The sequence below is a fragment of the Chaetura pelagica genome, unplaced genomic scaffold (assembly GCF_000747805.2).
Source record: "Chaetura pelagica isolate M959 unplaced genomic scaffold, ChaPel_1.0 scaffold117, whole genome shotgun sequence".
Taxonomy (NCBI): domain Eukaryota; kingdom Metazoa; phylum Chordata; class Aves; order Apodiformes; family Apodidae; genus Chaetura; species Chaetura pelagica.
The window spans coordinates 3,664,722-3,677,490 of NW_009954185.1; the positions used below are offsets into that span (position 1 = coordinate 3,664,722).

The 12,769-nt window shown below is 39.3% G+C and overlaps 1 protein-coding gene across 1 annotated transcript in view; it reads left to right on the forward strand.

Annotated features, from left to right (window-relative positions):
* The first annotated feature begins 117 nt into the window (after window positions 1–117).
* SLCO1C1 (solute carrier organic anion transporter family, member 1C1) overlaps window positions 118–12,769 on the forward strand; it is a 27,755-nt gene continuing 15,103 nt past the window's right edge. The window contains exons 1-8 of the mRNA XM_010002947.1: window positions 118–246; window positions 3,474–3,615; window positions 4,421–4,553; window positions 5,159–5,280; window positions 6,206–6,352; window positions 7,354–7,452; window positions 8,239–8,481; window positions 9,413–9,578. Coding sequence (XP_010001249.1) covers window positions 118–246; window positions 3,474–3,615; window positions 4,421–4,553; window positions 5,159–5,280; window positions 6,206–6,352; window positions 7,354–7,452; window positions 8,239–8,481; window positions 9,413–9,578 — 1,181 coding nt within the window. The remainder of the gene's footprint in view (window positions 247–3,473; window positions 3,616–4,420; window positions 4,554–5,158; window positions 5,281–6,205; window positions 6,353–7,353; window positions 7,453–8,238; window positions 8,482–9,412; window positions 9,579–12,769) is intronic.

Genomic DNA, 12,769 nt, shown 5'->3' on the forward strand with positions numbered 1-12,769 from the left:
GGAAAACAGTACAGCGGGGGTGTTGCTGTCACATGATGAGCTTTTGAGGCTGAGCTAATAGGATGCCCTTTTAAATTGTTCTCTATGTTTTCTGCTTTAGAGGCAGGGGACATCATCATGGAGATTTCATCAAAAGAAAATACTCAGTTTTTCTCAAACAACACAATCCTGCCCGTTGACCGATCTTCCTTCAAATCCGAATCTTCCGCATCCAAGGAAAAACTGTCGTGTTGTGGAGGTATAAAGGTAGAGTAAGAGTTTTTGAATACTCCATTAGGGACTTCAGAAAATATCTCTTTTTGTGAACTATCCTTTTTTCAGTTCTGATTACATCTTCCTGAGTCAGTATGAAATTATTAAAAATATTTTTAAGTTACCAAAAAAGTCTAGCTCAGTTCTGTATTTGCCTAAGGTTTGGCAATGTTCAAATATAACACATGGGTTGAGGCTTGATGTTTATGGGTCCAAGGGTCAGATGAAAGGTCACTATATTCTCCTTATGGCATCACCCTATTTTCCTGAAGTTAAGGGCAGAGTACCAGAAACAGGTTCCACAGGCACTTATTAGTACAGACTGATTTTGTAGGACTGTAGCCATGGTAGTCTTCCAGGCTTTGGAAAATAGTCTTTGTATTACAGTCCACATGTTTTGACTGTTACATTATTGAAGTGTTGTTGTAATATTCCTGATTTGAGAGAACTCTGCATGAGGTGACTTTAAAATGAAACTGCAGAAGCATCACTGCTCTATCTGCATTTTTCTCGCCTGTGAGAAGTATCTCCTTGAGGCAAGGGAAGATCTCTGCTTTAAATGTCACAGTGTAGCTGTGCCTACATGACAGCAGGTCTTCTCCACCTTGGATGAACATTCCTCCCTGTATGGGATACTGGGGTACTAGAGGCAGCAAGATGCTTTGTGTGCTCTCTGTACCTGCTTTCCAAAGCTGGGCTGTAAAATGCTGACATTCTCTTGGGTGAGCTCTCAAGAAATCACCATACAATAGTGAGAAAAGATTATTTGAGTTATATGGAAAATGAGTATTTGGCCTTGCCCAGTTATTTTCATTTTGCACAATCTTTCACATACACACCCCCCTACTTCAGATACTAATCCAGCTCCCAATACAGTCAATGACTTCAGCAATAGTTGACCGGAAGTCTATAAATCATGAAAAGCAGTTAAGATATTTTCCAGCTAATTGAGTCTGATGACTGCTATAAAATATTTTGATTTTTTAATATTCTTCTTGGCTATGTCTGATCCTGTAAAGGCCCAGAAATGGAGTTCTATTTTGAAATTGAAGATGTGCTGTATTAATTAAATTTGTAGCATAATAGTAACTCTATCATTGTTCTTCTGTAACCGTAATTCTATCGTTGTTCTTCCATTTGCTGGAACAATAATCCTATTCCATCATTGAATAAACCTTCAGTCACAGATTAGCCAGGCAGTAATCAGCTATTTAGCTACAAAAATAGAAAAGCAATAATTTTTCAGCTCAGTTTTTTTCTGTTAAAAAAAAAAAAAAAAAAAAAAAAAAAAAAAAAAAAAAAAAAAAAAAATGAAAAAAAGAAAATATGTGGCTTTTGGGAACCAAAACTTTCATGATTAACTGTTAGAATACCAAAACAATATGCAGATTCAACAGGTTGTTTTTAAGATTTATTAGCTTTTCTATGTATTAAAATTGCTGTTATTAACCAAAAAGATATGGCAAAATATCTACTTACAGTTATTGACAAACCACAGAAAAATGTGAAATCATGTGTACCTTTGTGTTCCAGCTCTAAATCAGGAACACTTTTCCAACGTTTATATGTGGTCTCCATCTCCTTCTTGGGACAGCTGCAAATCCAGTGGAAATACTTGTGCCAAAAAGAGACAGAGACATTTGAATTTCTAGATTGACCTAAATATGATTTTCCTGTAAAAAGATCTTTGTTTTCACATTGCTATTTGAAATCCAAGGACATGAACACACAGAAAATGTGAGACATTATGACAATGTTTTCTTACTAGAGAGCTTTTTGAGAGACCTCCCAGTGGGTAATAAAAACCAGGTGTTTATTTATCCACATGTGTTTCTGAAGGAGGAATAACCAGCATCGGCTAAAGTGGTTTGAATGTGAGAGATGAAAATTTGAACATATATAACGCAATGATTTGCATTCAACAGTGATGCCAGTTTTATTACTGATGTGCCTTGTGAAATGAGGTGCTGTAAGAAGTGTTGCACTGGAGGTGAGTGCGTCGCTTCAGAGCAGCTGCATTACAGGAAGGGTGATTGCTGAGAGAGCTGGTCTAGACCTCTATTTATACAAAACTTATTTTAATTTCTGGTTTAGGGTTTGGGTTTGTTGGGTTTTTTTAAAACACCTTTTACAAAGAGCACCCCTATATGTTCAGTCAACACAACCTATGCCTGAAGGTAGAAAGCAATGTTGTGGTTTCCATAACCGACTGCACAGCGTGTGAGTATCCCGGGAGCTCATAAACTCAGTAAGGCTACACTCAGCGAAGGCAAATTTAAGCAATAGCTCAGCAGGAGCGAAACAGTTGGTGCTAGGCACACTGTACTCCCTCTGTCCATATTTCAGAGTGAGGAGTTACCTCAGACCAGTTCTAGTCTTGTCCGAGGAACTGACGAGCCATTAGCTGTTGAAGAGAATGAAGTGCCCTTCTGGAGCACATCTTTCAGTTTTATTTTGTGCAAAAGGGATTCAGTCTGCACATTTGCAGTATGTACCAAAGCTCAGTGAAGAGGATGGGAGTTTCATTTCCAAAGCCCACTCCTGGTTCAGACTAAGACATAGTGATATAACTAAGAAAATAACTGCCTCTGCAAAACAAAAGGATGAGAGAAAGCTGACCCACAGCAAAATGCAGCGTGCACTCAAAAGAAAATGTATGTATTAGAGATGACAAGAGATCTCATGGGGAAAGGAAAAGCTTAGAATTGCATTGCCTGGCCGGTCACTGTTCAACACATGGAGCCATGTAGCAGGAGGCAGACACTTCTCCCTCCTGGCCACCCAGGGCTTCAGTGGGAACAATTTATCACAACTGCACTCTCAAATCTAACCAACTGCAAAAGTCTACCTTAAAAAATGCCCAAGCAGTAATTCACCTTCCCACCAAGGTACACTTGACATTTAACCTTATTGTTATTAGACAAGGTACCCTCTCCTTAGACAGGTCAGGAAGGTGATAAATGTCTCCATCTTTCAAAGCACCAGTTTTGATATCTACCTGAAATTAGCAGTGGTTGATAACAAGTTCAGCTTGCATCATTGTTGCTTATAAAAAATGGACAAACTGACAATCTAGCATTTTATAAAAAGGCAGAGAAATATTGATGTGGTTATGTGTGTGGGGGGGAAAGAGGTGGGAATGTAAAAATTATTTAAACTTAGTTCATAAAGTAAAGCCTTCTGTACAGCCTGATTTTAATCACTGTCAATTTCTTTCACAGATATTTGTTGGAGCACTGTCTTTTGTTTATTTTGCTAAAGCACTGGCAGGAAGTTATTTAAAAAGTACTATCACACAAATAGAAAGAAGATTTGACATCCCTTCCTCTTTGGTTGGCGTTATTGATGGCAGTTTTGAAATTGGTATGTACCGAAGAGATCCTTTTTTGCTTCTAGAAAAAAACAGTGATGTAATTTGTTGTGAAAAATGATTGTATGAATCTTCCTGAACCACTGAGACTGAGCAAGATTCACCTAGTAAAAATTAGAATTACTCTCAGTGTAATTACGTTAAACAGGATACAGTTGTTTAATACAAGCAATTAAACATTTTTCAAAATATTTTGTAATTTGGTAAGATTAGTTTCTGGCAAATTAATACTAATAGAAATTTTGACTGTTGAATGAGAATTTACCTGTACAGATTCCTGCTTCCTCTCTCCTTGTGTTAGAAATTCACCTCCCCCCCAAGTTTTTGGCCCATTATGATTTATTAAGCAGCAAACATAAAAACCTCTAACTGTAATCCACACTCATTGTCCACCCCATCCCATTCCTTTCCCTCTTGCATGCAGGTTTCCAATGTGACATTGTCACTTGCAATTTCAGATTACTGCCTTTATCTCGTGAGGGTTCAGTAGACTGTGGTATTCACAGGAATGAATTCTTCACCTAAGTGAACAGTTTGATTCCTTATTCTCCTGTTTTCCTGGATATTGTTCTCTTCAGCTGGCACAGTCCTTCTCTCTTCCAAACATTTATGATTTTCTTATCAGAGAAAGCATTTGGCTTCTGAAAGAATGCCTGGAATGAGGTAGAAACACCAACCCCACCCAATCTGCCCTCTCCCCCTGAAATCACTGCATATACCATACATTAAGAATCCTTATTTTAGAGAATCTCTGATGGACAATCCATAAAACTCAATTTTCCTTTTGTATTCCCAAAGGGAACCTCCTAATCATAATTCTTGTAAGCTACTTTGGAGCGAAGCTTCACAGGCCAAGAATAATTGGAGCAGGCTGCTTAATTATGTCAGCTGGAACATTCCTAATTGCAATGCCCCAGTTCTTCATGGGACGGTAAGCGCAAAGTGATCGCTGTTTTCCAACTAAGCTACGCACACTGCATGTCAGCTCACTGACATATTTAGGCATTGATTGTGAAAATGCCCATAGGAATAGGCCTATGTGGATGTGGTTATATCAGCTGTTATAAAAATACTGATTGCTGCAGAACAAATAATTCAACAGATGTGCTACTCTCTGTTGTAACCGGCTTATCATTTTATAAGACTGTGATCTTGATCAGTGACATTTGGATACATTTTAAGAATTGTTGAAGGTTCAGTGATGAAGGGATGGCTAAACCCAGGAAGACAGTCTGGGTATCAATCACAACTCAGAGGATACACCTGATGTCTAATCATCTCTCAGTACAGATAGACGTAACATAGCAGAGCAAAGTGCCTGTAGAACTGAAATGCATCACTGTGACACAGAGAGAACCAAAGCAACAATTTTCATATACTACCCCACTATAAAATTAGTTCCATTTATCCCAAACACTGGATGCTAATGAATTTGGCATTTTAGTGCTATGGGCCTATCTTCCGTGGTAGCAACAGATCTGTTTGTTGTTTTCTTAAAAGTTGGGACAGTAAAAAACAACTATTGTTTATAAACAGATATCGATATGAGACATTCCCTTCCACCATCAACTCGACAGTTAGCATCTCTCCATGTCTGCAGGGTAAAAGCCAAACTCCACTCTCAACCTTGGAAAAATCTCAAGCAAAAATAAATGTAGGTGAGTACCATAAATAATGCGACAGGCACACTAAAATACATCAAAAGGCTTCCAAGCTCTCACTCAACATTTTATACAAAAAAAACAGTAAATAAGAATGAGTCAAATTTTTCCCTCAAAAAAGCCAAATCTACTGCTTAAGGCAAACTTATTAAAAATAAATATATAACTTCCACTGCCAAGATACAGTTTCAGGCTGCAGCCTTTCCTTCAGCCTTGTTGTCTCCTCCAGCAACTTTCTGTAGTTTCATACAGAAACACCAAAGAATCTCCCATGGGACCTTGGAAAGTCATGGTCTTTTCCCTGCTAGGAAATGTGCCTTTGGATCCTCACCCCACTGGAAATAGCTGCTTGGGTCTCCCAACCCGCAGATCACTTCTCTTCTTGTTTCTTTCACTGCCTTCTGCCCCTGTAAGTGGTGCCTGCACACCTGTAAAGTGTCTCCCCTCTAGGTCAGTTGAGCTTCTTATGGGGAAGGAGCCTTCATCTCCTATACCTGATGATGAATAACCTGTGGATGAGCAAATAAATGTCACAAAATGTGTGTTTGCATCCTCCTATCTGTGGATTAGATGTGCCTAGTAGTGCTTACTATCATCAAGCAGTGCTCACTGTCAGCGATGGTTCCTAACTCTTTCCATTGGGAGATCCCAATTTTGCTTAGAAAGAGGCTAAAAAGGTTTCTAAAATAGAATGTGGTATTAAATTTCTAAATCTGGCCATCTTCTCTTATCTTTGCTTGAAGTAGTTTGTGTTAAATGTGTGTCTATCTCAAGCTAATTGGGTTAAAATTGCCATCCCCACAAAATATTACAGTTTTCACACTGATTTTCCCATATTAGAAGTATTTTAACAGTCCTAAGCATTCAGAGTCAAAATGTTATTAAAAGTACATCTTTGTTTTCTCTCCTGTGATGTACCCAGGATGTGAAAAAGAAGCAGGCTCTTCCATGTGGATCTATGTTTTGCTGGGAAATCTTTTGCGTGGAATAGGTGAAACTCCTATCCAGCCTTTGGGAATTACATACATTGATGATTATGCCATTGGAGAGAATGCTGCCTTATACATTGGTAAAATAAATAATTAAGTAATTTTTCTTCATGGATTTTTCCCCAGAGGAAACTGAGTCATTCTGTATAATGGAATAAGTGTTATTGAACTAATTTGCCCTGATAGTTTTGGTTGCATCATTTCCAACATTTAACACTCATGTTTATTTAACACTCATGTACAGTCAAGGGACCAAGTTCCCTTTGTAATTATACCAGCACAGTTCCATTATCTTAATTTGAGGAAAAAAATTGACCTTAAGTTCCTGCTGTTACCCTAATCTTCCCAGTTCTTCTGGATGTGGACTGCTGAGCCTCTGTGCACATTCAGTTCTCTGGAAAGTGATAAAGAACATGTACTCTTTTAAGAACTTAAAATAGAATTTCAGCAGGTACTCAAAACATTCCCTCCAGATTCAAGTAGAATTATAAACAATAGTCCTAAGGCTCTGAGAAGCCAGTATCACTGTTTTCTTTATCTGTGCATTGTCTGAAGACCTCCACACATTCACCTGAGATATTACCAGAAAAAAGTCCTTTCCATCAGCATCTTGTATTGACAAGCTTCCAGCCTGGCAAAAGACAAAAACTCAGGGTCTCTCTGTAAAAGATTCAGTCTTCTCAAATTTCCAGGTCAACTTTGAAAATTCAAAAATATGCAAAAAAATTGGTGAAAATGTTAATATTGGGTACCAAACCAAAGTTATCTAATAGTTTGACTTGAAAGTGTTAAAGGTCCAACCAAAATGATTCTATGATTTTTCAGCCTATTTGGGACCCACCACAACTTAACTTAAATAATTGACATTTTATTTCCAGTTACTTTAGTCTAGTCAGCTAAATGATTTCTTCCTGAAAATGTTCTAAATTGTGTAACTAATGTGCCAGAAGGCAGTTTGGTTCAGTACTTTAAGACTGTATCACTTGTTACCCATCACGTGTCATATTTTGTTGTTAAGTGCAGCAAGAACCAGTGCTCTTTTTAACTAAAAAGGGTAACAGTCCTCTGTTTTCTGTTGCAGGTTGTGTACAGACAGTTGCAATTATAGGGCCAATATTTGGCTTTCTTCTAGGATCGCTGTGTGCCAAACTTTATGTTGACATTGGCTTTGTAGATCTGGGTAAGTCAGAAGACTCAGGTTTTTAAAAAATTCTGTCAGGCTCCAATATGTCTATTTTAGGCCAAAAACTATCTAGTTATTTTCTAGGGCTAGCAAAGTAGAGTGGGCATTGTATGAAATAAAAAAGGTAACAGCACCACAGTGCCCCATGCAGAAAAGGCCAGCAGGGGGGATGGTCATGAAGCAAGTAGGACTCTTCCTCAGCCCCAACAGATCTGTGGCTGGTGACTCTGAGGAGAGGTACTGGTGAGAAGACGACTCTAGGGAAACAGCAGACACCAGAAGGAGGCAGGACTGATGCTTAAGATCCTGCCAAGATCTGTGAGTGTGTATTTTGTGGAACACTGTCCTTACCTGGAAAAGAGATCTTTCAATGGGTACCAGGGCTCCTGTTTCCCTTCCTCCCAAGAAAAAAACCTTCCACTTCACTTTTCCCTGGCATTTTTGTGCAGAAGAGCCCAGCTAGGAGCAAGTGCTTGGCCACCTTTACTCCTGTACTATCCCGTCCTTGATCCTTGCGCCTCTCTGGGGCTGTGCGAGCAGCATGGCTGGGGAGCCAGTGGTGTCAGGAGAAGGTTGCTGCTGTGTCAGAGGAATCAGTAATTCCTTATTGCTGCTCCACAATTGCTCCTGTAACACTTATAGGACACACAGCACAGATAAACCTGGCAAGGTGGGGGTGGGCTCCTTTGGAGAAACTCCTTGCAAAATCACCTTTCTTGTTATCAGCCGATGTTCTCCAAAAGCACTCACTTGTTTCTCCTTTTTATTTTTTACTTTCTCCAGACAGTGTAACAATAACTCACAAGGACGTGCAGTGGGTGGGAGCCTGGTGGCTCGGTTACCTGATAGCAGGTGTGATAAGCATCCTGGCTGGCATCCCCTTCTGGTTCCTACCGAAGCACCTCCCAAAACCAGAGGGCAGAAAGGACTCCAGCACCTCTTCTGAGCAGTCCAAGTTCATCACTGAGGATAACAAGGAGCAACACAAATCTTATCAACACATGAAGATTGCTGAGATGGCAAAAGGCAAGTCACTGGAGTTTCCTTCCTGACTGTTGAGTCTTTCTGTAACTAGCTTTTATAGTTTATACTTTCTGAGGCTATGTTTTAATGCTTTAATAACATTTTTCCCCTCAGGTGTCACCCTCCACCTAACTAGTCTGCACAAAAGGGGTCTTGTCATTGTTCCCTGGACCTGCTCTTGCATGCAGAATTTCTGTAGCTGAGATTTGTAAAATTACACCTGTGGCCCAGCAAATATCATGAAACTGCAAAGGTTTTTCATTCACAGATCTTGAGTCTTGGAGAAGTCAGGGTTGAAAATATTAGTCTCAGATTCTACTAAACTGTTTTGTTTAAGGTCACTCATTAGGAAAACACATACACTCTCTGATCAGAAGATAGATGGGCACAGACTAGATATAGTATTTTGGGTGCTAACTAGATTTAGACAAGAACTCTTTAGCACATTTATGTTTCCTTGGTGCTACTTTGCCAAAAGCATTTCCCCCCAGTACTCAAATCTGGAACTCAATACACCTGTGTTTACTGTCATCTGGGGTGAGCTCCCTCTGCCCCCAAATTAAGCTAAAAAATGTTACAGCTGTTGAGAAGACACAGAAACCAAATCAGTCCTTTTTTAGGATTAGTCCTGTTTTAGGATTGAAATAAGGTATCTAAAAAATTATGACTCTCATGGAATATTGATTCTTAGTATTTTGCTCCACCATTCCCCCACCCAGAAATCACAGAAACATCACTTGGTTGGAGTTGTTGATCTCCAGACGTCTCTTCCAACCCCTAACATTCTGTAATTCTATGATCACAAGTCTTCTCAAATCCCTTCTGAAATGTCCTGTAGTCCTTCTTTGGAAGGACCAAACACGTTACAAAGCATTATTCACAGCAGTTATTCTCTCTCTAGCCTGATTATAATTTCTGCCATTTTGTCTTGCAGACTTCTTGCCATCACTGAAGAACCTATTTGGGAATCCAGTTTACCTTCTGTATTTGTGTGCAAGTATCATTCAGTTCAATTCTTTAATTGGCATGGTGACATATAAGCCAAAGTATATTGAACAACAGTATGGGCAAACATCTTCAAAAAGTAATTTTGTTATAGGTAATGCTCTATCTGCTTCTTGATGCATTTAAAATTGACACTTTAAGAGTGTCATATATACACATATAAGGAAAATTACGATTTTTAGGGTATGTTTCTTTCTTTTCCTTCCTTGTTTAGCTTTTAGTAGCTTAAGGTGGCTCTAAGTAACCATTTTAGTTCTGATCTTATCTTTGTAAGTATTCCTGCAAAAGATTTCACTACCTTATTTCCCATTCTACTGTAAATTTGAAAAATAATGTATGTACATAACAAGGTAACGATTAAAAAGACAATTCATTTTAAAATACTTTACATAAATTTGTCATCAGACAGATCTGTTCCCTTGATGGCTTTCTATTTATTTCAATGAAATGAAGATCAGCTCAGTGAGTGCTAGAGGACTGACCATAAAGTAGCTGTGATATTGCCAGTGATTTCTTAATTTCCAAAGAAATTTCTGCCCTAATTATACCTAAGAGCCCTCCCATACAGTACAAGAGGGAGAGGTGCTGCTTCTGCCTTTGGGTACCAAAGTGGCCATTTTTGGAGATGTCTTCACAATGGTGAACTCCCACTGCCCAGTTGCTGAACCTGCAGGTTTGGGTTCAATTCCTGAGGTCCAGGGATTCAGTAGCATTAGACAGCAAAGAGGTTTACATCCATCCAATACAGAGGGAACTGCCTTGTTTCAGGGCAGCATTAGTTGCACAGCAACAGAGGTATATATATGCAGAAAAGCTGTATTGATCCATTGTGCTATGTTAATTCCTTAAAGATAGAAGCTGGAATTTCTTGGCACAAAAGTCCTCAAAGCAAGGAGAAATCTTCAGGCATAGTCAATGGCCAGAGAAAGTCCAGAAAACAAACCCTGCATTCAGTACAGTATTCCTCATTGTATTCAAAGATTTTTTGGAGCTAAGCTTTCAGGTATGTGCAAACTGAGTGAGGATTAAGATCCCCCTGATTACAAAGCATAGGGACTGTATCCAACAGGGAATGTGTGATGGCTTGGTTAGGGAAGGATCCTGGCTGAGTGGTCATCCCTGCAATAAGATGTTTTAACTTCCTTCTTTTCATTTCTCTCCCATTCCAACCTTGCTGAGGAAGTGGAGGGCTGACTAGCACTAACATTATCTGTTTCCCTTTCCCTATTTTTTTTTTTTTTTTTTTTTTTTTTTTTAAACAATTTCTCTCAATCACTCTGATAGATGTAAGAATTTTCAGAGCAATTGGAAGTGTTATAAAATAAAAATCAGCTGGAGATCATAAGAGGGTATTTTTTAGTAGTCACAACCCAAGGAATGTGCAAGAAAGTAAAATGGTTCATGCTGGGTTTTTATAATTTTCCTTAAATATACACTTTACTCTTACCCACCATGATGCCAGTGTCAAGCAATGGAGTGATCTGTAAGGCTCTGAGATAAAGGCATGAGCAAATGGCGTGCATAGGAATGGGCAGGTAGAGTGTGAGTGCATCGTACAGGTCCCAGTTCCAATCCCAGTCCCCTCTTACAAGCAAAAGAGAACCAGAAAACTTCTGAAATAGCAACTCTTAATTTACATATGCTACATTTTGGACGCTGCTTCTAAATCCCCTGAAGTACAATTTTCATGTATGTGCAGAGTGAAAAGTGCAATCCCAGTGAAGCTTCCTGAATCTCATCAGTAACTGATCTGGGCTCATGGGCTCAGCCAATACTGACTCCAGGGTTTTCTGGATAAAATACAGCTTATTCTAACATCAAACACACCTACTAGCATCTCTTCTAAGTACAGATTTTTTCCATGTGTACAGGTGGATCAAATACTGACTCAATCCAAGAATCAAAGGGATCCCAAAGCACTTCCTAGCAGACAGATTAGCTCTAATATTATGAACTGGTGTTTTATACCAAGTAATTTAAAATCACGCTATAATACCTCTGGTCCTTTGCACAAACATCAGGAACTTCATCTATATGAACTCATGGTTGCTTTGGTACTTGCTCATGTTGTGTATGCCCTCTTGCCTCAGCAACTCTGGGTGCCAGACTGGATTGAAAACTGCAAACAGGACATACAGCCCAGTGTGAGGTGGGGATTTAATGTGCTGGAACCAGCTGGGAAAATAATTTTCAGGAAGAAGGAAATCCAGCAAAGCACACCTTTCTTGACTGTTCAGCATAATTTACTGTGGTCTCTGTTCATATCTTTTTTGCATGTACTAAACAGAATTTTATTTTTTTGGTGTCTTGATGTCCATGTCTATCAGTATAGACACTACCTTGAGAAAAGGTGAGGATTGTCTAGATAAGAATTAATGGTCCCTCAGTTTTACGTGTTTCCTTCACTGCTCTTCCACTTGATTGCCTTAAGCCTTACCCAAGAGAACCTATGAGTTATACCTACCTTTCTGCTCTTGCAACACTCAGGGCTGCATTTCAACAACCAAACCTAGAGAAATTTCCTAATGCTTCTGGGCATGGAGGCAGTGACATACCACTGCCTTTCTCCCTCTGAAGCTTCTCTAGGGGATTATCAGTTTCATAGCTGAATCGAAATAGAACAAGCAGGTTTTGCTTCATAACACTGTAAATAAAACTGGATTTACCCTTTAGGAATAAGCAATTCAGACTCATTGCGTCAGTGAGAAAGAGAAGGAGAGGAGCTACCCTGGAAAGCTGGAGTGGGGTAGTCTCCAAGATTGGCCCCTGTTGCTCCTACTGTTGCTACATGAGTGAAGGACACCGGGAAGGTCTATAGCAAAGCCCCACACTGGGCAGAGGGGCTGTGGCTGTCTTGGCTGCTAAAAGCAGCACAATATCCCAGGTAACTTCTCTGTGCCCAGAGCAGTTCTTGTGAGAAAGAAGTATTTAATTAACACCACAATGATCCATCCACTGTCAAACTAACAGTGCAAAAATCCACCTAGCTCAAGAAATGGAAAGATGATTATCTAAATCTTATACATAATCTCTCTGACGAGCTAGGAAAGAAACATTTCTGTGGCAGCAAGTTTTTAAAAGCAGTCAGAGGGCATTCATAGGAACAATCCAAGTATGGACAAATAAAATGTCCCAACTGCAGTTCTTTCATATTTTGCTGCTTCATCTTACTGCCATTAGTGGGGTTTGTTTGTTTCTTTGTTTTTTCTGGCTGAAGAGCTGGGGTTTGTCCTTTGAGCTGAGGTTTTCATTGAGATAGATTTTTCTGTTTTATTTCATGTTTTAT